The 27,857-nt window shown below is 46.1% G+C and overlaps 13 protein-coding genes across 13 annotated transcripts; 5 read left to right on the top strand and 8 right to left on the bottom strand.

The window, feature by feature from the left end:
• Window positions 1–808: 808 nt before the first annotated feature.
• Window positions 809–2,519, top strand: FSST1_012719 (major facilitator superfamily domain-containing protein; the record flags this gene model as incomplete). Its single annotated transcript, XM_083235970.1, has 4 exons — window positions 809–936; window positions 988–1,198; window positions 1,262–2,081; window positions 2,131–2,519. The coding sequence occupies 4 exons, from the start codon at window positions 809–811 to the stop codon at window positions 2,517–2,519; spliced, it is 1,548 nt and encodes a 515-aa protein (XP_083082415.1).
• An 817-nt stretch (window positions 2,520–3,336) lies between these two features.
• Window positions 3,337–4,705, bottom strand: FSST1_012718 (uncharacterized protein; the record flags this gene model as incomplete). The annotated part of the gene is made up of 4 exons (XM_083235969.1): window positions 3,337–3,892; window positions 3,950–4,344; window positions 4,399–4,506; window positions 4,556–4,705. 4 exons carry the CDS (start codon window positions 4,703–4,705, stop codon window positions 3,337–3,339), a joined length of 1,209 nt encoding a protein of 402 aa, XP_083082414.1.
• Window positions 4,706–8,388: 3,683 nt separating this feature from the next.
• On the bottom strand, window positions 8,389–9,114 carry FSST1_012717 (CIA30 family protein; the record flags this gene model as incomplete). Its single annotated transcript, XM_083235966.1, has 2 exons — window positions 8,389–8,521; window positions 8,570–9,114. The coding sequence occupies 2 exons, from the start codon at window positions 9,112–9,114 to the stop codon at window positions 8,389–8,391; spliced, it is 678 nt and encodes a 225-aa protein (XP_083082413.1).
• A 2,180-nt stretch (window positions 9,115–11,294) lies between these two features.
• On the top strand, window positions 11,295–11,525 carry FSST1_012716 (uncharacterized protein; the record flags this gene model as incomplete). The annotated part of the gene is made up of 1 exon (XM_083235965.1): window positions 11,295–11,525. One exon carries the CDS (start codon window positions 11,295–11,297, stop codon window positions 11,523–11,525), a length of 231 nt encoding a protein of 76 aa, XP_083082412.1.
• Window positions 11,526–11,640: 115 nt separating this feature from the next.
• Window positions 11,641–11,983, top strand: FSST1_012715 (uncharacterized protein; the record flags this gene model as incomplete). Its single annotated transcript, XM_083235964.1, has 2 exons — window positions 11,641–11,863; window positions 11,913–11,983. 2 exons carry the CDS (start codon window positions 11,641–11,643, stop codon window positions 11,981–11,983), a joined length of 294 nt encoding a protein of 97 aa, XP_083082411.1.
• A 92-nt stretch (window positions 11,984–12,075) lies between these two features.
• Window positions 12,076–12,686, top strand: FSST1_012714 (uncharacterized protein; the record flags this gene model as incomplete). The annotated part of the gene is made up of 3 exons (XM_083235963.1): window positions 12,076–12,446; window positions 12,493–12,591; window positions 12,641–12,686. The coding sequence occupies 3 exons, from the start codon at window positions 12,076–12,078 to the stop codon at window positions 12,684–12,686; spliced, it is 516 nt and encodes a 171-aa protein (XP_083082410.1).
• A 416-nt stretch (window positions 12,687–13,102) lies between these two features.
• FSST1_012713 (tryptophan synthase subunit beta) lies at window positions 13,103–14,320 on the bottom strand (the record flags this gene model as incomplete). The annotated part of the gene is made up of 1 exon (XM_083235962.1): window positions 13,103–14,320. The coding sequence occupies one exon, from the start codon at window positions 14,318–14,320 to the stop codon at window positions 13,103–13,105; it is 1,218 nt and encodes a 405-aa protein (XP_083082409.1).
• A 274-nt stretch (window positions 14,321–14,594) lies between these two features.
• Window positions 14,595–15,476, bottom strand: FSST1_012712 (alpha/beta fold hydrolase; the record flags this gene model as incomplete). The annotated part of the gene is made up of 1 exon (XM_083235961.1): window positions 14,595–15,476. One exon carries the CDS (start codon window positions 15,474–15,476, stop codon window positions 14,595–14,597), a length of 882 nt encoding a protein of 293 aa, XP_083082408.1.
• A 1,516-nt stretch (window positions 15,477–16,992) lies between these two features.
• Window positions 16,993–19,114, bottom strand: FSST1_012711 (uncharacterized protein; the record flags this gene model as incomplete). Its single annotated transcript, XM_083235960.1, has 4 exons — window positions 16,993–17,375; window positions 17,424–17,903; window positions 17,953–18,922; window positions 18,974–19,114. The coding sequence occupies 4 exons, from the start codon at window positions 19,112–19,114 to the stop codon at window positions 16,993–16,995; spliced, it is 1,974 nt and encodes a 657-aa protein (XP_083082407.1).
• A 533-nt stretch (window positions 19,115–19,647) lies between these two features.
• FSST1_012710 (Intradiol ring-cleavage dioxygenase) lies at window positions 19,648–20,728 on the bottom strand (the record flags this gene model as incomplete). Its single annotated transcript, XM_083235959.1, has 3 exons — window positions 19,648–19,921; window positions 19,975–20,456; window positions 20,504–20,728. The coding sequence occupies 3 exons, from the start codon at window positions 20,726–20,728 to the stop codon at window positions 19,648–19,650; spliced, it is 981 nt and encodes a 326-aa protein (XP_083082406.1).
• A 1,506-nt stretch (window positions 20,729–22,234) lies between these two features.
• Window positions 22,235–23,521, top strand: FSST1_012709 (Lactonase, 7-bladed beta-propeller-domain-containing protein; the record flags this gene model as incomplete). The annotated part of the gene is made up of 3 exons (XM_083235958.1): window positions 22,235–22,611; window positions 22,660–23,134; window positions 23,183–23,521. The coding sequence occupies 3 exons, from the start codon at window positions 22,235–22,237 to the stop codon at window positions 23,519–23,521; spliced, it is 1,191 nt and encodes a 396-aa protein (XP_083082405.1).
• Window positions 23,522–23,664: 143 nt separating this feature from the next.
• FSST1_012708 (uncharacterized protein) lies at window positions 23,665–24,864 on the bottom strand (the record flags this gene model as incomplete). The annotated part of the gene is made up of 1 exon (XM_083235957.1): window positions 23,665–24,864. One exon carries the CDS (start codon window positions 24,862–24,864, stop codon window positions 23,665–23,667), a length of 1,200 nt encoding a protein of 399 aa, XP_083082404.1.
• Window positions 24,865–26,350: 1,486 nt separating this feature from the next.
• FSST1_012707 (Alpha/Beta hydrolase protein) lies at window positions 26,351–27,579 on the bottom strand (the record flags this gene model as incomplete). The annotated part of the gene is made up of 2 exons (XM_083235956.1): window positions 26,351–26,676; window positions 26,727–27,579. 2 exons carry the CDS (start codon window positions 27,577–27,579, stop codon window positions 26,351–26,353), a joined length of 1,179 nt encoding a protein of 392 aa, XP_083082403.1.
• Window positions 27,580–27,857: the final 278 nt, after the last annotated feature.

The raw sequence follows: 27,857 nt of genomic DNA, 5'->3' as shown, positions 1-27,857 counted from the left end.
GCATGGTACGAGCGAGATTGGATTGACTGACACGATTCTGGGCGGGGACTGTCAACGAAAATTCCACCGTCCAAAACGTCAGCCACGCTTTCAGTCCGCCACAGTTGGACAGCGCCACTCACTGTTTGGACAAAAGAGCAACAATTAATCAGCACTAAGGTATTGCAATATGTCGGAACAGGTCACAACCTTGATCGGCAAAGGGGTGGTTTCTGTATAGACAAGTATGATGGCTCGTTTCTACAGAGACTAGTTCGGCGAAGAACAGTGTGGGAGGATCCCTCATAAGACAAGGTGAAGCAGTAACAACATGCTCGTCATGCTCAAGAAGAACATATACAATCTAGCAATTGCAACATGCAGTAATTAAAACCACCTGTTATATATATGTGTGTGTGTTTAATCGACTCAAGATAATTTCGGGAGATCTCTGTTGGCTCCCCCCTTGAACAAAACAAGTTCACATCAATGTCCAGGGTGATCCCATACCCGCTTTGCGGAACTGCTCCATTTCCCCGGACTCTTTCCCCGGAATCCCAACCTTATCTCTTTGTCAGATCCTACCTATTGATTAACCATACACAGTCTAGACTCTCCCTTGTTGCCCAACACACCCCGTACCCGACAAGACACCAACCCGTCATCCGACACACTATCTTCCCCCTCAATCTTGGCATCGTGGGCAGCATTATGATTCGACGCAGATGTCAGATAAGCTTAACAATAAAGAATATTAAATACAGACCCTTGCCGTTGAGTTTCTTGTGCATTACTCTCTCGAGCAACGTTGAGTTTTGGGATATTTATCATGCAGCTCAAAGGTTCTGATAACGAAAAAGAGATTGGGCAGGATGGAAAGGACTTTGGTGATGGGGTGCAAGTCGAATATGCTGTCGCACATGATGCAGCTGCTCAGGGACATCTAGCCACCGATGAGTGAGTACCATCTGAACATCTATACATTGACATTTAATTAACTTGCTATAGGCATGGCAACCCAATCGCCAGTTTCGATGCATCAGCGGAGAAAAAACTACGTCGCAAGATTGATTGGCACGTTATGCCAACAGTTACCATCCTGTACCTCATGTGCTTCGTCGACAGAGCCAATATTGGAAATGCGCGACTGGCTGGTCTTGAAGCTGACCTTGGCCTTGCTGGCTACGATTACAACCTGTTACTAACAGTCTTTTACATCGTAACTATACCCAGACACTCATCCACTCTCCTCAGTCCAATGACTAACATCTCTTCACAACAGTCTTACATCGTCTTCGAACTCCCCGCAAACATGGCATGCAAGTGGATTGGACCTGGCTGGTTCATCCCAGCTACCTCAGTATGCTTCGGTCTCGCCTCCCTCGGTACAGCTTTCGTAAACACCATGGGTGAAGCATGCGCTATCCGATTCATTCTTGGCATCTTCGAAGCTGGCATGTTGCCTGGTATCGCATACTACCTCTCACGATGGTACCGTCGTAGTGAACTAGCATTCAGACTCGCTATCTATGTCGCCATGGGTTCATTCGGAGGAGCCTTCGGTGGTCTGCTAGCCTCTGGCATCCTCAAGCTTGATCATTTCGGTTCTCTGACAAGATGGCGAATGATCTTTGCTATCGAGGGAATCGTCACGATTGGATTGGCACTTATCGGATTCATCACCATGACTGATCGACCCAGCACCGCTCGGTGGCTCAATCAAGAAGAGAAGGACTTGGCTATTGCACGCATCAAGTCTGAGCGCGTGGGTGTCACAGAGGTTCTTGAGAAGTTCTCATGGAAGCTGGCTCGACGAGGTATCTGCTCGCCGGTAACATTAGGAACTTCGACTATTTTCTTGTTCACAAACATCACCGTGCAGGGTCTTGCTTTCTTTGCACCGACCATTGTGAGGACTATCTACCCAGATGCATCGGTTGTTCAACAGCAACTACGAACGGTACCTCCTTATATCGTTGGTACTTTCTGTACACTTGGGCTCAGCTTCCTGTCAACTATCCTCGATCGTCGAAATATCTTCATCAATGTTTCCCAGCTCCCAGTCATAGCAGGTTACACCATGTTTCTCAGCACCACGGATCGTAAGTACTACTCAAAGACCGAAACAGGAGGTTTACTAACTGATAAAAGCATATGTACGCTACGCCGGAACCTTCCTGATATGCGCAGGCACTTTTGCCAACGGTGCTCTCTCCAACGCTCAAGTTTCAGCCAACTTGGTAACTGATACTGCCCGTGCTTCCGGAATTGGTTTGAACGTCATGTTTGGTAACGTGGGAGGATTGATCTCCACGTGGTGCTTCTTACCTTTTGACGGACCCAACTATCCGATCGGAAATGGTCTCAACCTTGCAGCTTGTTCGTCCATTTTCATACTTACTATTGTTTTACATGTGTACATGAATTGGAATAACAATAGGAGAGCAAGGGTTGATGTTGGGCAGGCTTTGGCTGGACGAAGTATTGAGGAGATTCGTGATTTGGATTGGAAACATCCTGGTTTTATGTGGAGGCCATAGTTTGCTTGACTTATGTTCGCAGCTGTATTTGGCCTGTTTCCCAGGAACAACTGTTTATTTGTATTTTACTCTTCCCATTGTCGTCCGGGAAGCATGCAAAGTTGATAGTTCAAATTACTACATGTCACTCATATGAAGACATGACTAGTGTTTCAACTTTGGTTATGTCTATTATACTTTGACTTTCTGACAACGTATACGTAATGATCAAATGTTCACCATCTCCAATCCCAAATGTTTTCCGGATTAGGTGTGATTTCATCAACTATGGTTGCTTAAAAGTGATGTAAAGAAACACTCCGTCGTCACTCATCGCAAGATGGACCTGCAAAGTACCAGGTCTCTCAATAACTAGTCTGGGTTCTAGACGGTACATAGTTTACCAAGGCATCTGCTTATGTTCTCTATACCTTCATCAGGTGGACTGACGTAAATCATGGCATTGAAAGTTCTCTAAACGCAACTTCAATCAAACCGATGCTAAGCATCAGCACGTTACTAAGATTGACGACCTGCTACTCAATTCCGGCGGTCTCTTCGCCACGAGATCGAACAATACGGGGTGAAGTCGATACATAGCGGGTCTTGATAGCCATTTCCAGTGAGTTAGCTTGAGACGACAAGTACTTGCAGGGTCTGGAGAATGAGGTCTGTATTTATGTAGTAGATTTACAATGTAGGTGCTCTGAGTTGTTTTGGAATTGAATGCGTCGCATCTTCGAAAAAGTGATTTGTCATTAAAAAAAAAGTGGTATTCTTTTATTATCCCCGCAGCATTAAGTTATAAATATAGGTAGAGTATAGCATGTCTAAGTAATTAAGCAAGGTCCGATCCCCTTGTCTGTGTAACAGTTTTCTTCACCAGCACATTCCAGCCTTTCTCTGGCCTTGGTTGGCCATTCTTGTCTGCAACAGCAATATCTGAGTGACTGCTACTCCAGTCATTGCGAAGCTCCTTCACAGAGTCAGTCTCGGCAGATCTGCTGGTTCGCTTCGAACCTTCACCACCCTTGACATCGTCACCGTGGTCGATAATGGTAGTAACACCGATGCGCTTTCCTGCATTATCGTGGAGGTCGAACGCTTCCCCGCCGCCTTCTACACCGTGGCTGCGGAGGTAACCGACACCGGAGGGATGGTTGCTGCCGGTTCTTTGCCAGGGTCTGGCAGAGTTTCCACCACCGTCGGCAGAGGATCCGTTACCAAGAAAGCTTCGAAGGAGGGGACGAAGAGTAGCGACTGCTGCGGCGGTGATACCGAGACCAGTTTCGACGGTCGACCAGATGGCGACATCGGATGTTGAGTATAGGAAGTCGTCGATATCGGTCAAAGAGTAAAGGTAGGGGAACCGGATGATGGTAGCACTGGAAGCACTGTAATACATTGTTAGCTATTGCCCGGAAATATGGACGTCAATTCGTTTGACTTACATGGCACCAGCTGCCAAGATACCAACAACAGAGATCTTGGTTCTCCTGCTCATCTGTAGCTTCCAAACAAGGAACATGGGCAGAATACTGTATGTCCAATCGGACACACAACTGATGGCAGAGTATCCATAGAAAGCGTTGGCAACTACACTCGCATCGAGACAGCTTCCGTTGGGAGGGTTGGAGGAATATCGCTGCCAGAAGAGAGACGTAGGTCTGCACTGGAGTACGAAAAGCAAGAAGAAGAACAAGCTGTAAAGCTCAGTGATACCAGTGATGACGTAGATAATCATTCGGTGTGTTCGGGTAATACAGATTCGGAGCAAGAAGATGGCGATACTGGCTTTGACAGCCATGTTGGCTAAGACGTATGTCGGTTCGCATGTCCACCACATCTGGAGATCTGTTAGACACATGCGTCACGTAATAAATGTATCAAAGCAGCGTACCTGCATAGCCTTGACGAGATCATGCTCATTAGTAATATCCTTGAAATGACGTCCAGTTCCATATCGCGTTCCAGTAAGTTCGTAAGAGCAGAAAACGATAAACATAAACTTGTAGTTGTTAATAATGATCTAACATTGATCAAGACATGACGCATACCTGAGCGATGACGGCAAACCAATCATCCAGCGCAAAAGCCTTAATGACAACGGCACGACAATAAACACGAAGGACAGTCGCTATTGATGAAAGGATAACGAAAGTGTACCCAACCGCAGCAATCTGCGTCGCCCGACTCTCAATCGCCATGTTTGCTGAAGAATGTGGATGACTGAACCAGAAATTCGGGACTGAACAGACAGGGGACGACGAGTGGGCATTTCCCTTTTCTAAGCGATCGGGAGAAATCAGGTCGAGCTATATATGAGAAGCACGGAAGCAGCTCTCCTTTCGCCACCCCAAAAGCGGACCTGTATCCAGACATGGATAGCCTCATCTGTGCGGGTGTTGTGGAGATGGACCGGGCAAGGAGAGAAACGGGCTAACGGGGAACAATGGACTATCAGCGGAGCATTAGAGTAGTGCAAGCCAAGTCGAGTCTAGACCTGATGTGGCTGTAAATGATCTTTGGTTGAGTTCACTCCTGAATAGAGGGCTGATGGAGGGGAAAGTGCTTGACTTATTCTACAGGCCTCGAGTCAGATGGCACGAGTCAATTTAGTATCTCAGCCAACCAATGCTCTGGAACAGCGCCTTGGTGTTCTGCTATTCCAAGACTATGGGACGCTAGCCCGAGCACGACTGGCGAGGAGATCATGACCCATATGGGCTGGTTTACGGGTCTAACGTTAGTTTGGAAGCTTTCGTGTTTCGTGCGTCAAAAAGTGGTTAAAGCCATTCTGGAAAATCGGACCAAGTTGCGGAGATTAACTACATCAAGAAAAGCGCATGGCGAATTCGCCGGCGAGACAAGAGTCGTGAAAATTTCTTTTCTCTCTAGTCAAGCTGTCAAGCGTATTCACCCACATGCACTACAACGGGAAGGATTTCTGTCAGAGAAGGGATGACATTTTAGAAGGAGGCGGGGATGAAGCCAAGTGTTTTATTACTTTGTTAGTTTGCTTACCGAGTTGGTGCTCTTGTGGTGCGTATATCCGGGGTCTCGGACATTTTATCTAATATTTCCATGGGGAGTTTTAGTGGTCGTATGACGCTACTGTCCCCTATTTTGTACTGAAAACCCTGACAGCCCCTGCTATATCTCGATCGTATGTCATCACGTGATGGGCTTCCAACTCATGGTTCCAGGTTTTACTAGCATTCTTGACAGGGGAGGTCTAGATGCCAAATGTCGAATGTTTTTTTTGCAAGCCACAACGAGTCCTTACTTTTTTCAAGTGACAATGACTCGAGAGTGTCTCTTTATGCCTGATTTCGTCTTTATTATTTCCTTTTTCTCAATAGTTCGACCAAGTAGATTTATGTCTCGGTCTAATACGTCACGCGGTTGTCGCATTCAAGTGCTTTGGGCATCGATCATTCAGCAAAGAGGAACCGGACTTAAGTGGTTAGTGAACCATCAATTAATAAATATGGGTACTACAGCTTGAAGAGGTTATCTCAGCCCAAAAGCTGGGGATACAAAGGGTCCATCAACAAATGATTCATGAATGGGGTCCATACAACAAGAACATTATAATAAGCATAAGGTTGTAGGATACAAAGACTAACGTCTAATTGACCCCAAGGCATTGATCCAAAACGACCGAGTAACAATGACATTCCAGTCGAGGCATTTGCGGTAATGCCCCGGAAAGAAGTCTCCAGAAATTGCAAATGCGGCTCCGACCATATAATTAGGTCACTTTTAAATGATTCAGGTCTCGCTTGCATTATGCGACGAAAATCACGCCTTTCTACATCGAGTCTAAGATGAAGAACCCCTTGTGGGTAAAGCCCTGTAGCTGAAAATTGATCTACAGCGACACACAGACTGGTAGAAAATCACGAATGGATCTGTTTATTCCTTAGAGAATTATTCGACTGCCAAATCTGATGCATGTACGTCGATCGGTGGAGAGGTTTTTGATGTCGTAAGGCTCAGTCATTGATGATTGTCAATTACCCGGTTTTATCCTTGGTCGATCTAGTCTTTTTCGACCTTATCGCCTGGTTTATCCCGGACCCAGTGTCTATCATCATTACGCTTTAACAGATGTAGCCAAGATCAACAGGGAAACCGTCTTCCGGGGCTAGGATGATACTCATCCGTGATGATCAACTGGGCTAACATCTCGATAGTAAGAGAGATTGCCTTTGTGTATGTCGGCGAACAATTCTAGTATCCGTATTTTTGAGGCGTCACGTTGCAATGATCGGTCTGTTCTCTCATCATTGTCTCCAGACTTTAGAGTTCGAAGTATTGACAATTGAACGTTACTCTTTGATATCTAGCCAGGGAGCGGTTCCTTCAACTCGTTTAATTGTTCTAGCTGCCGTACACTAACTCGTAGTACGGACAAACAACATGGGCTGTATTGCCGGCCGGCTCTTTACAGTGGCACTGACATGGTTCAATCTCAAAGTGTGGAATCAATGGTTTTAGTGTATAATTGACAATTTGAAGAGACCATATGACAACGGTAGCGGCTCACTAGAACACTTGGCATGGGTTAAGACGGCGGCAACGGCAATAGAAGTGATCATTACGGCCAAGTATATCCGTTATCGCAATGCGACGATTACTGATTTCATAATGCCCAAGCTAGCGCTTAAACCACGGCGAGAACTGAGGATGAATGTGGAGAGCCGCAGGGTAAGTCGCATTTTTTCTACATTTATCTGAGCTTTAAGTCTACTAACATGCTAAGATATTCTTTGGACAAATAGAAATAACTCTCACTCACATATCATAGCGCATTGGAAGTGCAATTTCACAAGATAAATTGCGACAGAATTGGAACGACCAAGTAGTCTTGACAGCCCACACAAATTGTAGTTTTGTCAACGATTTCCAGGCCGAAGGGATTTTGTCGAACAGCCTGGCCGATAGCTCTTTTTTCGACCAGCATTGTCAATCAAGGATGTAAGAATAGACTACTACAGATTTGTCGCGCCCTGAGCACAAAGGCAGTTGAACTAAAACGTCCGTGATACCACCTTTAGCCTCAGGTTGTAGCTTATGGTAAACAACCAACAAAGCCACACATCTCATGTATATCAATCGGACATCATCCAAATAAGGCAGCTCTTGTGATTCGGCATCGGAAATGGACAATCTGAAACAGAAGGTTGTATTGATTAGACAAGGGTCCCCACGATCTTCTGGAAACGCCACGGGCCGTGATCCAAATTCTTCATGAAGAAATCTTTACCACCCAATCGGAGGACAGAAGTTTGGAAAATGCTATCACTGTTTTGAGAGTTGTGGCCGGAGCGATACGATTGAGTTTAGCACTAATGTTTATTCTAGACCGATCTAGGCATGTTGTTCGGAAGGGCAATTTTCAATCACGCGAGATTGGCGAGTGAGTTTGTCGCTGGCTATGCCTTTTTATGGGCTAGTCTAGGATTTAAAACAACCCAGGCAGACTTGACGCGGCGGATGCCGACGACTTGGAATGAGCACTCAATAGAGGATTATGAGGCCTTCCAGAACAAAGTGCATTTAAGGCGTTACTGTTCTGAGCAACGTGGAATTCTGTGGCTATGATGCCGTATTGAGTTTGTGACAGTAGTGTAGAATTGAATGAGGAATGCCTTGCACAAACATATAGGTCGCGATGGATTCAATGCGATCCAGATGCATTTTGGAGATAAGTATATATAGAAGAAAGTTATTGATGAATTACAAAATTGTATATTGTCAACTGCATCTCCAGAAACAAGGCCAAAATACACAAAGTCGGGTGTTTACAGCCATGAGGCTTCTTGTCTGTGTAACCTTGATATCCATCCTGAGGCATCCTTGGTCCAAAGCAATCAACGGCTTCTTAGTAAACCTCGATCTTCTTGCCGCACAGTTTCTCGCAAGAAACTTCAATTTTGGGGGCCTCGCAATTCTGTCCCAAGGCAGTGACAGACTTGATCCTAAGCTCAAAGTCACCTTGCTGGGTGGTCTCGAAGCTATATATCATTAGCACCTGACTATATCCATTGAAATGTTTTGCTTACCTGCGGATCATGATACTGGCACCAAGAATGTTATGTAGGTCAAGAGGCTTGGCATCCTTCTGAACGGTTCCTCGAACGGTAGGGGTAAGATCCTTGAAGTAGATGATAACCTGGTGAAGCTCAATCTCTCCCTTGGTGATCTTGGTAGCAGGAAGCTGGAAGTCATAAGCCCAGTTGACTGGAGGCTGATCCTTGCCACCCTTGGTCTCGACGTCAGAGTCTCTGATGTTGATGGTGTAGATCTTGCCATCAGAGTAGGGAATTTCAAGAAGAAGACGGTCGTAGGGGGAGAGATCAATAGGCGGAAGACCGTCAATTGTACGTTGTGTGGCAAAGCCAGAGCCGCCAAGAGTCTCATAGTCCAAGTGTCCATAGAACTTGGCGATGGGGTGCGAAAAGGGGTTCTCGTGAGTCTTGGGCTCAAGGACATCGAAGTAGGATTGGCTGATACCTCCACGGACGGTATCATCCGAGGCAGTCCAGATGTGCTTGTCCCATGGGCTGAAAAGAGCCAGGGCAGTGACGACGACTTGGGGGATATACATTTTGGATTGGAAAGACAAAGTTAGCGAGTGTGATAAGATTGGAGTGGTTTGTTGACTGATGATGGAGAGAATAGCATCTTCTTATGTATTTGGGTGGTCTTTGCCAAGTTCAGCCTTGTAATCTCCGTCATAAGACATAAACCCAATTCAATCACCCATCAGCTTTCACATCAGCTCATTGCATTGGCCTATTTTGACCACTCGTATTTCCACCGTCTCAGAAAATTACCATAAACTCTAATCAGAAAGATTAACGTTACTAACATTGTGTCACTAGCCCTGATAGACCGAAAAGATTGTTCGATGCCAACTTTCAGGGTCAGCTTAATCTCCGCAATGTGAGACCTTGGATGAGTTGTATTCGGATACAGGCCAATAATTGACCACGGTAGCAATAACAGTGAGGCTGGAGCGCCAAATATTGTCTTGGCAAGGGCTAAATCATTCTATGTTGGGATGTGTCGGAATGGAGGTTGGACAAAAGGTAAGCTTAAAGGCTAATCCCCCAGCCATTTAAATCCATGTCTGAGATTTCATCCCTTATCAACAATTGACTACGAGACAAATAATCTGGTTTCCGTCTAAAATGACCTTCTTGGGAAAGGTATACATACTTGAATATCCACATCATGAAACTTTACCATTCGGATAGCATGGGATTGTCAAAGAAGGTTTAATCACTCAAAGCCTCCCCAACCACCGGCCAACGGTCTGCACAACTCCCCAGATTTCCATTTTGGTGATGTGGTAATTTGTTGTCTCACTCAAGATGACATTGCTGCATGGTGGGAGCTGCGGTACATCCCTTGACATACGGGCGGCACATGACCTGGAAACAGGGTCCAGCTTGTGCATTCCTCATCGACTTTGATCTTTTTGTTATGCTCTGTTTTGAACGTACTTCAAGGTTTTACTCAGCCGGACAAGACTAACAGAAAGGTCGTTAAAAGGCCAAGTTACACGTTACTGGCAAGACTGTATAGCAATAATGCAGCTCGGTTTGCTGCTAGACGAAACTCTGCCCAGTAGGGATTGGCTGTTGCCATGGTTGAGAGATTTGTTTAGACTTTCCTCATTCCGTTGACATGATCGACCAACGCTCGTATCCCCAACCGTGCGCCACCGGGGGACGGTATCACATGGAGAAACCATGTTCTCAGTCACCTAAGGCTCCCTTGTCTATCAAGGCGCCGACTGGAGGAAAGCCATGATCAAACTAATCCGGCATGATCATAACTTTGGGGCCACAACAACGAGGATAAAGGATGTGTGTGTCTTAGAATCTCTAAGCAACGCATCTCGCGTTGTTTCTAAAGGATATGTAAAGACCAAAGAACATGGGGATTCTTGCCAAAACTATCATGAAACGTGCTGTTTCGAGTGAAACATCACCACTGGAGACTTCCTGGCCTGTACAGATAGCATCAACATTATCGGTGAAACTTAGCATATCATCTATGAGAGAAAGAACAAATACTTTAGAAGTGCTACTTGCTATAAGAATCTGCTATCGTACCCCTTAAACGTGAGTCGAGTCGACCCTAGGGCTGCCCCTCAAATGTATTTGTGTTTCAAGTTGGTGCTGTTGTTACTACCACTAAAGCCAGATAATTTGAGCATGTAGCGAGATTGGTACCAACAGTAATAAGGTATTCAGGTATCCCGTTTACAGCCAATCAAATATGAAAATGTCTCAAATGCCGGCGATTGGCATAAGCTAAAGCTATGCGACTAGAGATGCCAGGAGCAAGGATTCATTTACGCCTTACAGGGCTGACACGTTGTGGAATAACCGGATAAATGATCTATTTCTTATGACTTCTCGGTCCCTCGTATCAGAGGATGGAAAGCTGAACTGGTCAGCGGAGCAATTCCCCCTTCAACGATGGATTACAACGTAAGACAAGTCTAGACCGCAGACCAAGATGAAAGATATGACCAGATATAGCGACAGAGACTCCAAATTGTCTTGGCGTAATCTGCAACGGTTGCAACTGTCAGGATGCAAACTTGGAACAACCAATTGGCTTTTAAGTAGTCATCTATAGAAACAAGGATAATGAAGTATTTGCAAAGCTGAGTACTAATATTGATGGGTAGCAAAGATTGATAAAAATATTAGTAGAAGCTGAATAGCATTTCCTCTGTTAGTGTCGGGTTTCTCTCACACTCCAGTCATCATGGCTACCACCAAACGGTTACTCTTCTTCACAAACAGTGACTATGGCCAAGCCAACGTCGTACTTGCAACAGCACATTCAATAGGTTTTCAAAACCCAGGTGTCGAAATACACATTGCTTCATTCCAAGAATTGGAGGTTGGTGTCGACAATGCTTCTAGATTCATGAAAGCGTCCGCATCTCAGCAGAAGCTACCACCCCCAAAATCCTTTATATTTCAAAAAAGTTGAAGGAACTAGTTGGGAACCAGCTACTAAGCGCCCTGGGATGGCAATTTTCGAAACATTGGAGTTGACTCTAAGATTTGTGAACTCGGTTAAAGGTGTGACTACTCTGCCCGCTGTTATGGTTCCTTGGACTCCAGAGGAGTATATGGAGATTTATTGGGATACACAAAGAATTTACGATGAAAACAATCCGGATTCGACTATTCTTGAGCCTCTGTATACACATGGCTTGATATTCTGCTATTACCGAGGTGTGAGGTGGATGGTCCTTTCTCCAAACACGACTAAAGAGTTTACAGTTCCTCTGCAAACCAATTGGCTACGCTGTGGAAATACCCAATGTAAGTTGCAAATCATGAACATGAATGATTCCACAAATTTGTTGTCTAGGGCCTGTTCAGCACTACCCTATCCCATACCTTGGAATCTCATACCAACAAATATCGCTTTCAGTCTGGTAGCAGATTATACACTACTCACAAACACACGCTTAAAGGATACAACCGATATTCTACACAAAGAAGTGAACCCGGCTATTTAGCTTATGACTATGATGGAGCTGGGTGTTCTCAAACCTGCACCAGCAAATCTCCCTATTCTCGCCGCCAACAGTCCCGACATTGATTACCCATATACTGTCATACCTCCACAGCTCACATCGTGCGGTCCAATTGTACGTGTAGCACCGCATATCAGAGAGGTTGGCCCAGATTTGGCTGCATGGCTTAGTCGACGACCAACAATCTACATCAACTTGGGCACACATCACAAGTCAAATGCGAATGAAGCGCATGAGATGGCAAAAGCTTTGAAGATAGTTCTTGACGAGGGTGACGCACAAAAGTCCAAAGAGAGACCACTCCGAATTCTATGGAAGTTAGGAAGAACTGCAGATGCAGAAGGAAACATTCCGCAACGAGACAAGTATACTGACGAGTGGGCTTATCAAGCAGGAGAGGGTCCGAGTTAGAGATTGGCTTGTTGCTGGACCAAAGTCTGTGATTGAATCGAAAAGCATCGTATGTTTCGTCAACCATGGCGGAGCGAACTCCTTTCACGAAGGTCTATGGTACGTATCAAACCCAGACTTCCGATCCGTCTGCTTACAACTTATATAGTACCGGTATTCCGCAGGTGCTCTTGCCCGCTTGGACAGATTGCTAAAACTTTGCCAACCGAGTTGGGCTTCTTGGTATTGGTCGTTGGGGAAACAAGAAAGCAAAGCCACACTGGAAGGAAGATGAACTGTCTGGTGCTATTATTAACACAATCTTTGGACCAGAGTCGGACTAAAAAAGACAGCAGCGGAGGTTTCTATTCGCCATCCAGAATGGGAAGGTCGACAGAAGGCTGCCAAGGAGATACTCAACTACTTAGATAGTACGTGCTGATTAGGTTGTTTGGAAGAAGGATGGCAGTGATCATTGAGATAAGATGCCTTGTTGCAAAGATTCATGCAGTACTATTGGTTATGTATTGCTCTCAGAATTAGGCATTATTTATTGGAAGCAACTCGAAGTTCACAAAATTACCGGAAGATAATAGGTAACATATGAGTTCTTACACTGCGGTCATGCAGTTCATCCTGTACCATGATTCTGAAGTACATAATCAACGTCTTTATCTCCCCGCCCAGACAAATTAACAAGGATCCGTTCAGAACTAGGACGTTCTGCTGCCAAGCGTATAGCATAAGCCACAGCATGTGCACTCTCTAGAGCAATAATGATACCCTCACTCTTGGCCATTCTGAAGAAAGTACTGATGACCTCTTCGTCGCGTATCGCCGCAACAGTTATTCGTCCAGCTTCATGGAGCATCGCCATCTCAGGTCCGATACCGGGATAGACAAGCCCAGAAGCCACAGATGATACCGAAGCAGGAAGTCCCTCTTCCTTCTGTATAACAAGAGTCTTTGCCCCATGTAAAGTTCCTGGTTTGCCATAGGATAACGTGGCCGCATGCTCGCCTAGCTTTTCAGATCTGCCGAGTGGTTCAACGGCGTGCAACTTAACATCTTTGTCTTCGATGAAGGCTGAGTACATCCCCATAGCATTGGAACCACCTGCGACGCATGCAACAACATTTTCGGGTAGTCTTCCGTTGTTCATTGTGAGGAACTGTTCTCTTGCTTCTTGACCGATAACAGATTGAAAGTCTCGTACAATCAAGGGAAAAGGATGGGGACCGATGGCTGACCCAATCGCGTATAGTGCATGCTCCCTTTGCTCTATATAGGCATTGAAAGCCGAGTCGCTGGCATCTTTGAGGGCAGACTGTCCTGCTGTTGCAGACACAACCCTTGCGCCGAGTATCTGCATGCGACCAACGTTGGATTTCTGTTTCTCTATATCAACAGCACCCATATGGATCTCGCATCTAAGGCCAAAGTACGCAGCTGCGGTTGCAAGAGCGACACCATGCTGTCCAGCTCCAGTCTCAGCAATCAACTTTGTCTTGCCCATGGCCTTGGCGAGGAGTGCGAAACCGACGCAGTGGTTGATCTTGTGCGCGCCTGTATGGTTAAGGTCTTCTCGCTTGACGTAAATCTGAGCACCCCCGACTTGTTCGGATATGTTTTCTAGGTAGTGTATCGGGGTCGGACGCCCTTGAAGGCCAATACGGACTTTTTGGAGCTGTTGGAGAAAGCCTGGGCGATGTCGAAGCTCTTCATATTTATCCGCTAGCTCTTGAAGTGCTTGGTGAGCTTCGGGGGGATAGTAATTGCCTCCAAATTGGCCAAAATAGCCATTGGAGTCTGGCCAAGTTTGAGAGTGTGACTGTTGAGAGGTCGCCATAACTATCTTGGCTGGAAAGGAATTGGACTGGTAATGGAGTAAAACGTGGATCCTTAGACTTAGATATGATTGACAACAAGAGTCGAATACATTGAGGTAATATGTTGAAGCTATTTGAAGGTGAGACACCAGGGTGCATGTTGATGGATTGAGTGGGGTTGACTTGATAAGTTGACATGAAGGGCGCAACTAACCCGCAAGAGCTAAGACCTCGCAACATTGAAGGATCTGACAATCTGACAGGTCATGATTTAGAGAGGTGTCCCGGAAATATCTAGGAAATAAACTCTACAATGGCATTGCAGAAATAATCCTCATTCTGCAGAAACATAACATGTCCCGCACCAGGTACAGTGACAACCTTGACATTCCCCTCCATACCCTTATCCTTCACAACCTTACTAACAATCTCACTCATCATGTCAACAAAAGGATTGATCCTCGCATCATTCTCTCCCTTAACGAGCATGATCTTCATATCATTCTCCATCAATTCAGTAACCATAGGCCGCATATCAAAGTCGTTATTCTTCTGCAATGTCATCATTGCTCGCCATGCATCCAAACTCAATGAAGAACTGGCAAGCTTAAGTCTCTCATCCTGATCAGGATTCGCATCGAGCCATTCTTTGCTCGCCCAGCCGTAGTGCATGTGGCGGATGGCATTGGTTGTAGATCCGTCTTTTTCAGCCTCATCGCGCATTTTGTCAATCTGCTCGAGTGACATGATACCAAGTGCGCTTAGAGACGCGGGCGGGCAGCCGCAGTAGATCAAGTTCTGGATAAGTCCGGGACGTCTACGTGCCATGTAGACCCCACTGGCCGCACCGAGTGATAAGCCGATCCAGGAACGAATGGAATCAATTCTCATGACGCGTAGTAATTCGTCGATACCATCGATCATTTCATCAAAGCTCACATTATTGGGGTCTTTCAGTGGACTGCTACGTCCGTGACCAGGATGATCGTAGCTTAGAACACTGAAGCCCGAAGCGGCAAGTCGTTCCGCAATGGGTTCGGAAAGACTAATATCTGTGCCGAAGCTGTTTGATAAGATGATCCATGGGTCATTTGGTGATTTTTCGTGGACCGAGTGGGTGATCTTACGGCCCGATGGCAGTGTTGCACATTGGATGGATGCCGGGAGAGAAGCCATTGGAATGCGAGTAATGAGATAGTTCAACAAGTCGCAAGATGAGTATGAAGGATGTGCACTTGAAGTTGACATTCAACGGATCAAGAGTTATTTTGTATTATTACTTACCAACCACCTCCGCTTTCATCCTTCCTGACACGTCAGAGGGGGTTGCGTAACCTGCTGCTTATGCTTACTTGGTGCCCCATTCCGGTAATTCGGCTTATTGCAAGTAGCCGCCAGTCATAAAACGAGGAGGAAGGGCGTGCACAACAAGTTCATATGCAACAGATCAAGACTCGTATTGTATTCTTCTCTACTTAACCTTTCCAGTTAGTGTTTCTCTTATCTCAGGATTGTATACATGGACTAGAAGTAGATGATAGCTGAATGCTATTAGCTGAACTTTAATGAGATGCTGCCGGGTTATGCAAAGGCCAATAACCTCTTTATATCACTCTTATACATCTTAGTATCAATGCATTCCGCGATAGCTAATATCGAGCTAGCTATCACGAGATACTTAGACGCTAAGAAGCTAGATGAGCTATATAAAGAAGCTATTGACATTCGTGAGACCCAGAAACATCTTATTAAGGTCAAGCTGACAGTATTCGGCTACGACCTACTTCTAATCCATGCGTAACTTCTACCTCTTGCAACCTCAATCGACTAGCAAGTCTATTGTCAAAGACCAGCTCCTCTCACCTAGTCGATTCACTAGGAAGTCGAGCAACTGTGAAGAGAAGTCAGTGCAAGAAAAGGAAAAAAGGCAAAGGCACTCACAGTTGGGCCTTGTACAACAATTGATCGATTGACTGTGGGTGCTTCTGTCATTTTTCCGTAGCTTGCATCGATTTCCTCTTTAGAGTAGCTTAACTTGGCGTCATAGGTCGTTCAGGTGATGAGTAGCTGACCTTTGATGGTAGCCTTGCTAGTTGATTGAGGTTGAAAGAGGAAGAAGTTACTACTGTCTGTACAGCTCAACAGAAGCTTCTTATATGAATAATATTATAGAGTTCAAGCAGCTGCCTTAATAATGACGTGTGTGTTTGGAAACCTAGTCTTGAAGATGAGTTTGCATTGGATCTGCGAGGATGTATTAACCTTTGGTAAGTAAAATTAAGGAGGCCTGGGCGGAAGCTTAAGGATCAAAACAAAGAAGCATTTCTCTCTGGGAACCACTATATATTTATGATCAAGGTGTCATGAGCGATAAGGATCGGAAGTCTCCGCTTACATCCTTCTTAATACGTCGCGAGGGTTGCATGCCCTGTTACTTGGAGTACCATTCCCAAACCAGATAGGCCGGCTTACTCGCAGCTCGATCTGTATGTTTTGGCCATCGAATCATGCTGGTGAACTGACATCTAATAGCCACCATTGCGCAAGCTTCCCAGCACTGCAAAATTGTGGCACGGTAGTTTAAAGTATCCGAGATAACTCTCTGCAGGCTAGACTTGGCACTATTGCACACCATCACCACAGGCTAGATTCGCAGAAAATGTTCCAAGTTTCTAAACTTCGCTATCATAACCTAAACTGTAGTCAAGCACCCACGGAGATGATCCTCAACTGATCCTACACGAGACAAAGGCGCCAACAATCCAACGTAACCATCAGGTCTAACAACAGCGATAACTCCATCATCCTTCGACACCCCAAGTGTTTTGTAAGCATCCTCCTTTCTAGCCAATCCATACACTCGCATCTCAGCAAGCTTCTTAACTCCTGCAGGAATGTCGGTCCATTCGAATCGTGTAGTCAATGGATGAATCACGACAAGATTGATGATGCCTTGAGGGAACTTGTTGATAATCTCAATCGTTGATTGTAAAGCTGATTGCGATGCACCGGATTTGTCGAGCAAGTCATTGCTTGCAAAGACAAGTAGATAGTATCGGCCGGTAGGTGGCATTTCTGTAGTCATGTTAGCTTGTGCGTGGCCTCTTTTTCGTGTATACGTACCATCCTGAAGATGTCGATGCGTCGCATCTGCATAACGCTTCACCCCAACATCAAGAAGTCGTCGTCCCGGAGTCAGCGCGCCAGATAGAGGATCTCCGCGGAATAGACCTTTCTGTGACTCTTCATCAAGAGTCTGCACGAGTCTTCCAGGTTTGTACTGAAGCCCACAGCCACTGGTGAAGCCACTGCCCTCGCTGAATACGCGAAGGAACTCTTCATGTGTCAAGCCAGATGTCTCGGCGTCCGCTGAACCAATACGACCAGAGAACATGTGTGAGAATTTGGTGTCAAACTCGATGAGTTGACGAGCTACATCCATTCGTTCTGGTGAGAATGTTTCGAGTATGGGATCTGCTGTGCCGGCTGGGTTTGGAGGTGTGAGTCCATGCAGAGTGTGTACAAGCTTCCATGCTAGGTTGAACGAATCCATCATCGACACATTCATTCCTTGTCCGGCCTTGGGACTGTGTGTATGGCATGCTTCAAAATATTAGCATACAGTTGATAGACATAACTCAGGAATACTCACCATCTCCAACGATAAATACTCTTTCCAGCCCATCAAACGTCTTGGCCGAGAATTTAGAAGCCATGCGCTGCCCAATCTGATACGCAGCCCACCAATCCGGTTCCGTGCCCTCTTTGATCTTGATCTCATAAGGAGCAAAGACAGCTCTTGCTTGCTCAAAGATGTAATCAAGAGTGACAGCACCTCGTCTCTTCTTATCAGCAGTCTTCTTGTCCGTACCTGCATCCTGAGTCGCTTCCACTTCACCGGGTACTTGAACATATAACCGAGTGAGATACTCGCCGGTTGCAATCTGTTCTCGTGGAATGATCATCACTGAACCTGCATCTGAGTGAACTGCAGAGCGATTTCGAATGTCGGGAAAGTTTGTGTCGGCGACGAAATCGCATACACCCCAGATATGATCAGTTGTTTCACCTTCGAGTTCGAGACCCATGCATTTGCGCACTTTTGAGCGTGCACCGTCTGCACCGATCAGGTACTTTGTTCGAACAGTTGACTGCTGCGTTGATCCATTGGGGAGATCATGTTCGAACTTGACCACAATAGGGAATTCGGTATTAGGCTCGTCGACTGTGTACTCTAAGAAACGATGCGATCTCCTAATTGTTTCATTGCCTGTATAAAGACGGAGATTCTCCTCGAGGATTCGTTCAATACGGCCTTGGTGGATCGTGACCTCGAATGGGAAGCGAGCTGGGACGTTAACATCAGGTGTAAAGCTTGTTCTCTCGATACCTTTGCCGTCGCTTGTAGGATTCCAGAAAGCGACTTCTTCCATGTGACATCCCTCACCGATAAGTTCACTTGCTATTCCTAAGCTTTGGAAAACCTCGAGAGTTCGTGGTTGTAGTCCATCTGCTTGGCCCGCTTTTAATGTGCCAGGCTTTGAGTCCAAGCACAAAAGTGAGGAATTTCCAAGACCATAGCGGGCTAGGAGGAGAGTAAGAAAAAGCCCACTCGGTCCAGCCTATACAAGTCAGTAAGTTATGAGGCAGACCTTCATTCAAGATGTACTCACGCCTATGACAACAACTTCACGCTGTTCCTCAGCAGCATTCGTACCATCCGGCTTTTCAGAAAGTCGAGGTAATGGAAGAGCGCGCGATGGCAAGATCCTAAGATCCCTTGCCGAGCTGGACGTTTCTTGGAATACAGGCATGATGTGAAGTTGTAGTGAGAAGATGGTTACAATCGTCACTGTAATGTCGGCATCTTGCAGAATTTAACTACTACGTTTTGAGTCTCGCTAGAAGAAGTGGAGCTGGCGGTTTGACAAAACGCTGACCAAAACTTACAAAACCCAACGAGACCCATTTCAGACGCTATTTCCGAATCGCCGATCTTTTGCTGGTTCGGCAATTGAAGACTGCCGAGATTTGTATGTGCGGGCACTGCGGGGTAGCATTTGATGAATCGATCCATTCTGGGATCATCAATTGCACAAAAGTCGGCTTTGGTACAATGGTTGCTTACAATGGTTACGCATGTCTTGAAGCACCGCAGTAATGTGCCATTGGAAAACAGTTCACTCATTCATCCCCTCACATGGCGGTAGGAAATTGGCTATCCCAGAATTTTGTTTGGTTCCGGTCATTCCGTACAACCACGAGGCTGGGTACTAGGCATGACAGCACACAAGATTCGGGAGACAATGAACATTCATTGTTACAATTTGGATACGTCTAAGCTCATCTAATCTACATCCGGTACTGGCAGGTCATCAATAAACTTAAAGTTGCGACCCAGTCCAGCCATTGCTTCCTCGGCCTTCTTCCTTCGCAACTTAGCCGCAGCATCATCCGTAACCAAGACAAAGTCATAAGTCATCAAAGCAGAGCCTACTTTCACGTCATATTTCTTTGCCATCTCCTCATCTGTGACTCGTTGAATGGAGACAACGAGAGAATCCTTTACGCCAAAGACTGCGTCGGTAGACTCGTAAGGGTCATCTTTGAGGTAAAGTGCACTGCGGATGCATGTTAGCTATAATTCTCAAGTTGTTGGGGGTGATGTTCTTACGTGATCAGAGGATCGTATCCGTCCTTCTTGAACATAAAATGCATGTGGCTTGGCCGATAAGGATGACGTCCCAAGACTTTAAGCAACTTTCCCACCGGTCCATCGTGCGGGATAGGATACGGTACAGGAACGATGGCCTTGAACCAAAAGTTGCCCTCACTGTCACTCTTCAGTACGGCTCGGCCATCGGGACCGTTCCTATCTGCATGCTGCACATCGTAGAAGCCTTTAGAGTCGGTCTCCCACACGTCGATACTAGCCCCGCCAATCGGTGCCCCGTTGATATCCTTCAAGGTGCACAGAACAAGAAGGGGTTCGCCATCTGGGTCTTGAGAGATGAGACTGCCCTCTCCGACGTGTTCGGCCTCGTGGGTGTGGAAAGGTCCTAGGACAGTGCCTTCAGTGCTGCCTTCAGGCTTTGGGTGGTCGATGGAGTCGACTAGGAGAGAAAGACCGAGAACATCGGACAACAAGATGAATTCCTATCAAGGTTAGTTTCTCTACTCCTCTATGGCATACTGGCACGTACCTGTCTAACATCTGATGAGATTTGACCAACTTGTGTCAAAAACTGAATGGCCGTCATCCACTCATCAGTAGTAAGTCTCGTTTCCCTTGCCAAGTCATGAAGGTGAGTAACAACTCTCTCCAGGATATATTTTAATCGCAAGCTGCTGCACTGTGAATTGATGGCGTGGACATTCTCGGTGATGTTATCGATCGTGAGATCTTTCAAGCTGACTGGAGCGGCCATGGGAAGATGGTTGAGGAAGTCTTAATTAATTCCCCACGATTGTAAACCCCGCGTTTAAAAGAGGTTGGCTGGGGAAGATATTGTGATGTGAGGCCGGATATAAGGAGTGGTTGATCGGTTTTGGGGTGTTCTTCATCCGAGCCGGGTTACGTCAGGAACTGATGAAAGTGAATAAGCAACTTCTAAGCGATAATGACTCGTCGAGAGCCACTGAAGCGGGGGCATTCCCTTGTAACGAGACACCGCCAGATAAATCGCCAATATTAATTGCAGTAGCGATAACACGACAAAGAAAGTGGATGTGCTTGAATAATCATTTCTCAGCTTGAGTGCCTCGGTAGATCCAATCTTGTGCGTCGTGATGTTATGACGTCGATGATCTCTTCTGGAGACTGTCTAGGGTAATTGAGATATTAATTTCACCTGATAACATTGAGGAAACACCAATTGAGATTTGTATAAGAAGACTGGGTCTAACCTTGTTACTATCTAGCATGCATTTATTCTCTGCCTCTCTCTTATTTTAAATGTCTCTTGTGACAGCTCAAGTCTGGTTACACTTCTAAACGTGCTGACATAGAAGAATTAAACGTTTTTTATGCAAAGCCTTTGGTCTGACGTTGTGTACAGTAAAGCTTGGCTTTAATCCTGAATTGAGAGGACATTTGGTCTCAGTGGCCATGTCCCTATATAGTAGGAGCCTTCCGACTTGCCACGGCGGTTTTTGAGTAGGAGATGGTGGAAACATCACGACAAGACCCGACACGTCGCGTTCATGGGAACTTTTTGCGACATGTCTTTTCATTAGTCATCAGATGACGAGGTCGTGTGGCCCAATGGCAAGGCGTCTGACTACGAATCAGAAGATTCTGGGTTCGATCCCCAGCATGATCATTCTTTTTGCTAAATTTGCGACCCCTGTCTCATACTGACTAGTGTATCACGAGACAAGTGGGCTGTATAAATGAAGGACTGTTGTCTAATGCATAATTCTGTTAGCGTTTCATTCAACCGGCATTGCATATCGGCATAAACTTTAAGCTTACCCCACGCCTTTCAACCCGATACAGCATTAGACAGTTCAATACACCACGTCTAACATTCAGTGTCTATGTCTGTTTCTCAAATATGAATTGCATCTTGAGACACCCTGCTTCCCACCCTTAATATATATCTCCTTCATTAATGCTCGGTAAAGCTTAGGCTAAATTGAAGCGGAAAAGCTGGGGTCGGAAAAGATCATCACGGAAAATGTTCAATCAGGTTAATGGAGTGTTTCAAGCTAGAAAAGGTTAATCCGAATAGGAAGACGGGACGTAGTTTACCGATTTCCCCAGATGATTGGAGGATATGTGGTTTTTTACCTTTCCGGGGGACCAGGATATTATATGTTTAATCCTGGACATCGGTGAACAGTAATTTACTTTAAGTAGCGGTCGGATAACTCTAATTGAGCGAGTTTCTTCCTTTCTTCTACTATTCTTCGTGAGAGAAACAATTGTCATAATGCACACGAAGACATTGGGAGTAGTTCTCGGCTCTGCCGCGTTGGCCAACGCTGTTAACCTTTTCGTCGCGGATTATGGTGGTAACCTCAGCACGCTCAAGTTGACCGAAACACAAAACGGCCACGATCTGACTCTTTCTTCATCATCGCGCGATTGTCAGCCTAGCCCATCTTGGTTGACACTCGACAAGAAGAACGGTGTTCTTTACTGCTACGATCGCGGTGGTCAGAGCCCTACTGGTTCACTAAACTCATTCACAATTGGAAACAATGGTGCTTTGACGACTGTCTCAAGGGTCAAGGCACCCGAAGGGGGCGTGGCTGGCGAGATCATTACTGGTAACAAGGGAAAACGCGGATACTTCGGTGCATCTTAGTAAGTAACAACGGAATTTTTACAGAACTAAGGACTCACAAATGGTAGCACTCCAGGCGTTGCATCGGTTTTTGCCCTTGGTGAACAGGGCGCTCTCCCAGGAACCGAGCAACTTCAACAAGTCTCTTCAACTATTGAAAAGATAGGCCCGATCCCTTCACGACAAGAGGCTGCCCATCTTCACCACGTCATCATCGACCCGACTGGAAAGTATGTCATCACGCCTGATCTTGGTGGTGATGTTGTCCGCGTCTGGTCTTTCGACAAGAACAAGCTTGCTCCCATTGCTGAAGTAGGCGCTCTCAAAGCTCCTGCTGGCTCTGGACCTCGTCATGGGTTCTTCAAGGTCTCTAAGTCTGGTGAGACATTCTTCATCTTCAACGGTGAACTTGACCAGAAGGTGTACTCTTACCGAGTCAAGTACACCCGTACAGGCCTTTCTTTCACAAAGGTTTTTGAGATTACATCTCTCAATCCCGCCTTCCCTCCCAACACGGCTCCCATCAGCGAGATTGCCATGAGTGTGAGTTATGTCGATTACAAGGTCCTGAATAGATACTGACTGTGATAGCCCGATGAACGATTCGTGGTAGTATCGAACCGTGAAAAGTCCTTTGCCACTTCCATCGAAGCGCGCTCTGGTCCTTCAGACACACTTACCACATTCTTGATCAAAGATAACGGTACTCTCGAGCCAGTTCAGGCTGCTCCCTCAGGAGGTTGGCTTCCACGCCAGTTCTCCTTCAACAAGGCTGGTGACAAGATTGCTGTCGGTCATCAGGTTAACCAGACTGTTGTTATCTGGAAGCGCGATGTCCAGACAGGCAAGATCATAACTGAGCAGGAAGGAGGAAAGTTGGCACAGATCAAGCTTACGGGCGATGTCGTTGCTACAGTTTGGGATGAGTAAGATCTTTGTTGATAGGTCAATAATTGCTTAGAATTGAGACTGTTTAGATGTTCTCCATATTCAACAGTTTACAAATACCAAGTTCTTAAAATCACGCAACAATGTCATTCCATCTTCATTGCTCTTCAGCGCCAGCCATATCTCTAATCCCCTCGTCTCTCAAATGTCGCCTGGATCAGATCATTCAGCGCCTGGACATCCGCTTCATGAGCAGCATCAATGGCTTGGGCGGCATCACCGTTGTCCCCGCCACCCTCTAACTGACTCAAGTTGGTGTAGCATCCTCTTCCAAACCAACCGCGTGGAAATGGCCATTCACAGTATGTCATATCAGAATATGTATAGGCTTGTAACATAAACCAATTTGTGTCGTCTCTGATAGTGGCCGCTGCGTCGACATCGTCCAGCAGGCCCTCTTTGGACAAGGGCAAAATCAGACCAAACTTGATGAGTTTCGGTAGCCCCTCACGGATATTGTTAAACAATGTTTTCCATCGCAAGTCAAAGGTATAAGTGTGGATGCCAGCCAAGGGATGATGCTCATCGCGTTGTGTATTGCGTCTTTCCCAGTCACTGGTGTCTACCTCCCAGGCCTCCCAGGCATACATCATGTTGTCCGAAAAGTAGAGATGAGTGATTATTGCACAGCGGTGTAGTCGAAGACATGTCAGAGTCTTTTGGTTGAGAATCCAGTCGAATTGGTCATTATGGCCGATGACAAAGTGACTCAGCCTCAGCGTTTTCAGGTTCGGAAACACAAGATCTTTCCCCCTGAATTGTGATGGCAATGAACCCCAATCAAAATGGGAAGAGAGCGTGAGCTCCACCAGTTGATTCATGGCAGGCACCAGTATCGTGTGTTCAAGAGTGTGCTCAAAACTGCTTTTATACCAAGTTCTGAAATCCGTGGGGGCCTTCTGGTTCTCGTCTAGAAGCTCAATATGCAAGCGTTGAATACCCTTGAGAAGGCTCTCCAGTGCTTTAGGCGGATAAGGATCCAGAAAGTTCTTTAGTTTGAGCTCCCGAATGGGAGATATCTGAGCCATCTTATGTCGAAGCATTCGTTCTTCTCTCTTCTTGACTGCCTTGTAGATGGCATTCAATGGCGCTTCAAGAGTAGTCAACTCCTCTGGGCCGAACTTAACCGTACCCATGCGGCAACAATAGTCACAGAAGCGCACTTCGATCGCCTGCAAATGATCAATCGTGACGATCTTCTCAACAGCAGATGCAAAACTAGGCCAATACAAAACCCGTTTGTCAGGAAAGACGCGGCAATTATCCAGGAGACAGGTTTCGAGGATGACGCGGCGGGCATGATTTTTGACAACCTGTAGGTCCATCACGCTGGTCCATCTCCAATCCGGGAAGCCACTTTTTATGTTATAACACCTCCAGGCAGACTTGATTCCATTGTTTCGGTGGTGTAGTGTGACCGTACGAAAGAGGTACCTAGCAGCGCGTTGATTCCAACTTTGACAGACAAGGCGGGCTTGGCGGAGATCGTTAACGTACCGACCATCAAAGAGTTGACAGAATATCAAATCAATGATTTCGCCAGACAGTCTGTTTATAGAGGAAATTGAGAAGGCCTGGGCAAAAGCTTAAGGATCATAAAAATAATAGCGGGGGTTTCTTCCATCTTGGCTGCAGCGAGTTTTGAGGCGACTCCGAAGGCGATGGTCAATATCGTAGCAGGATTGAGTTGCATGGAGTTAAGATAGCAGAGGAAGAACTGGCAAGGGAAAGAGGTTGGGACACTTCTAAGTACCTACTCAAAGTTCTGTTCTGTGTCTCGCGTTACGTTTCCAGGCATCAATAGTAGGGTCATGCGACTGGAGAGACAAAGGGTGTTTGCGCAACCATCAGGGCATTAACCAAGCCGTGTGGCTAAGCTAACCTCTTGGCAGATGAAATGTGCAAACAAATTGTGATGTTAATTTCCAATTTTGTTGTTTGTCTACATTTCTTTGTCCTTCTGAGCTCGGCGAAACCAAAGTCGATGCCTACTCAGTGCCTGAATTGAAACCTATTTTCAACAGCACTAGCTTGGGTGAGATGGCCGAGTTGGTTATGGCGCCAGGTTAAGGTTAACCTTAACACCAATTTCCTGGTGGAGCAATCCTCCTGGGTTCGAGTCCCAGTCTCATCATAGATATTCTTTTTGCCTTTCTTAACCAGCAATCAATTCCTGGATTTACCTTATTTCTATGACAATGATGTCTAGGGATCGGAAAGAGTTAATTTTTATTTTGTATTTGCTTCTGACTACTGTGCTCAATACTGAGAGGGAATAAGTGGCGACAGGGGCAGCGGCTGTTGTGGTGTCAAGAACGGTAGTAGAATCGGGAGTGTTTTCGGCAACGGCAGATCTATCGATCAAAGATGTCGCCGTGATGGTATTTAAGAAAAACGGCTGAAGTGACGTCTGTAGTAGTAGTACTTGAAGCATCGAATAAGATATCGGTCGTGGTTTTTAAGACAGTAGTAGATGTCTTGGAGGTTATAAGTGATGTGAGAGTCACTTCATCCGAAGGTAGAATAGCCCTGCGATTAGCATCTGAACAAGACAGTCATGATCACATACACTGTTCGTCAATTAAGCTGATGATATAGTTATATTACATCACACCAATCGGCATATAAGTCTGAGTAACCCTTAGAGGGGGTTAAATTTGCAGTGAAAGCCAACTATGATGGAGATTGGGGGAAGCAAATCCGTCGGTTATGGTTACATAGACACTGTGCATCACCAACACAGGACTTCGCAGTGTTCGATCCCAACACCCATTTATGCAACTACTCATTATTTTTAAACATTATCTAACTTCAATTGCCAAACTTAGACTTGACCAGTTGACCCCGAATCCAAGCATCAACCAAATCGGCAATTTGGAGGTTGTTCTTCTCAACATGCAAAAAGTGACCATTGCCGTTGATACCCCAGTCCGCCAGCTTGATCCACTCAGGCTTGCCACCAGCTTGCTTGAGAAAGTCGACAGCGCAGTGATCATAAGTGATGTGGATGGAAGCTTCACCAGTCAGAAGAAGATAGGGAACCTTGTTGATCTGGGTAAGCTTGCGCGCAGGCTCGACTTGCAGGTAGCAGTTACGATGAGCAAGTGTTTCATTTCCAACTGACTTGTGCTTCAATTCTGTAGACTTGTGATTAGTTAAGGCAGCTAAACGTGACGATCGAACTTACCAGATGGGTCCTTCACAGGAGGGTCGTAAGTGACTGGTGTGTTGGTCAAACCCCAAGGTGAAGCAGCGAATCCGCCCAAGCCCTCTGCATAGGACCAGAAAGGAGAAGTAGCTGCTTCAAGGTTGATGCTACCAGCGATGTACTCAGGGCAGTCGTTGGAAAGAAGAAGAGGGTTCCTGCTTCCCAGCGAGTGTGAGATGAGATAGGCCTTTTCGCCAAGTAGAGAAAGCATCTCACAACCAGCAGCACGGAGAGCATTCTCCTGGCCGACAAAGTTGGTAGTGAGAGGGATCAGAGACTTCTTAAACTGATCATAAACGGGATCGCCATCAGCTCCAGTGCCAGGCCACTGTGTGTGAAGCTTAGCCTGAGGATAAGTTCCGTAGTTCTCAGGCGATGTGAAGAACTTCATCACAGTCTCAGAAGCTGAGCCGGAGGACATGGAATAACCGGCAATGTCATTCTCGGAGCTGCGACCAATGGCGTTGTTATCAACCAAGTAAACAACATAGCCTTTCTTGACGAAATAGCTGGCCCAACCCTCACGCCCATCGGGTGTGTTGAGCCATGTGCTTCCCGAAAGACCACCACCGTGGAAGAAAACAAGAGGATTCTTTTGAGTGACACTCACGGCTGGTGTAAGTTTCTCGACGTAGATCTGATCAACCGTGATGTTGCCGGAAGCAGCTTTGACAGAGTGACCGCCAACATAGAAGAAATCGCGCTTGTAAGCTACTTCAGCAGAGGCACACTTCATGCTGATGGCATTAGTGCCTGTGCAGTCCGAAGTATCGGGCGCAGGCGAGCCCGTGGAGCCGAGAAAGGCTGTCAAGCCGGCAAAAAAGCGAACCATCGTGAATAATTAGAACAGGTTGCAATTTATACGATATTGCGAAAATAGTGGCTGCCAGAGAAAATGTCCGGACTTGAATTGGTCTAAACGAGTGACTTGGGAAAACTTGGAGATCAGAGAAACGAACGTCACTTGATGCGCGAAATGGAGGAAAATCTACGGGGGTTCATGAGTTTATACCGATAGCTAGGATTTGCCCTGGGAAAGGTTCATCTCCGTGGCTGTGTATTATCAGTGGAGGCCTGTCCCGAATTTACCGTGGAGAAGGCAGAATCCCA

The sequence above is a fragment of the Fusarium sambucinum genome, chromosome III (genome assembly GCF_050947815.1).
Source record: "Fusarium sambucinum isolate potato_lamoka chromosome III, whole genome shotgun sequence".
Classification (NCBI taxonomy): Eukaryota; Fungi; Ascomycota; class Sordariomycetes; order Hypocreales; family Nectriaceae; genus Fusarium; species Fusarium sambucinum.
This window is presented reverse-complemented; position numbering and strand designations above follow the sequence as displayed.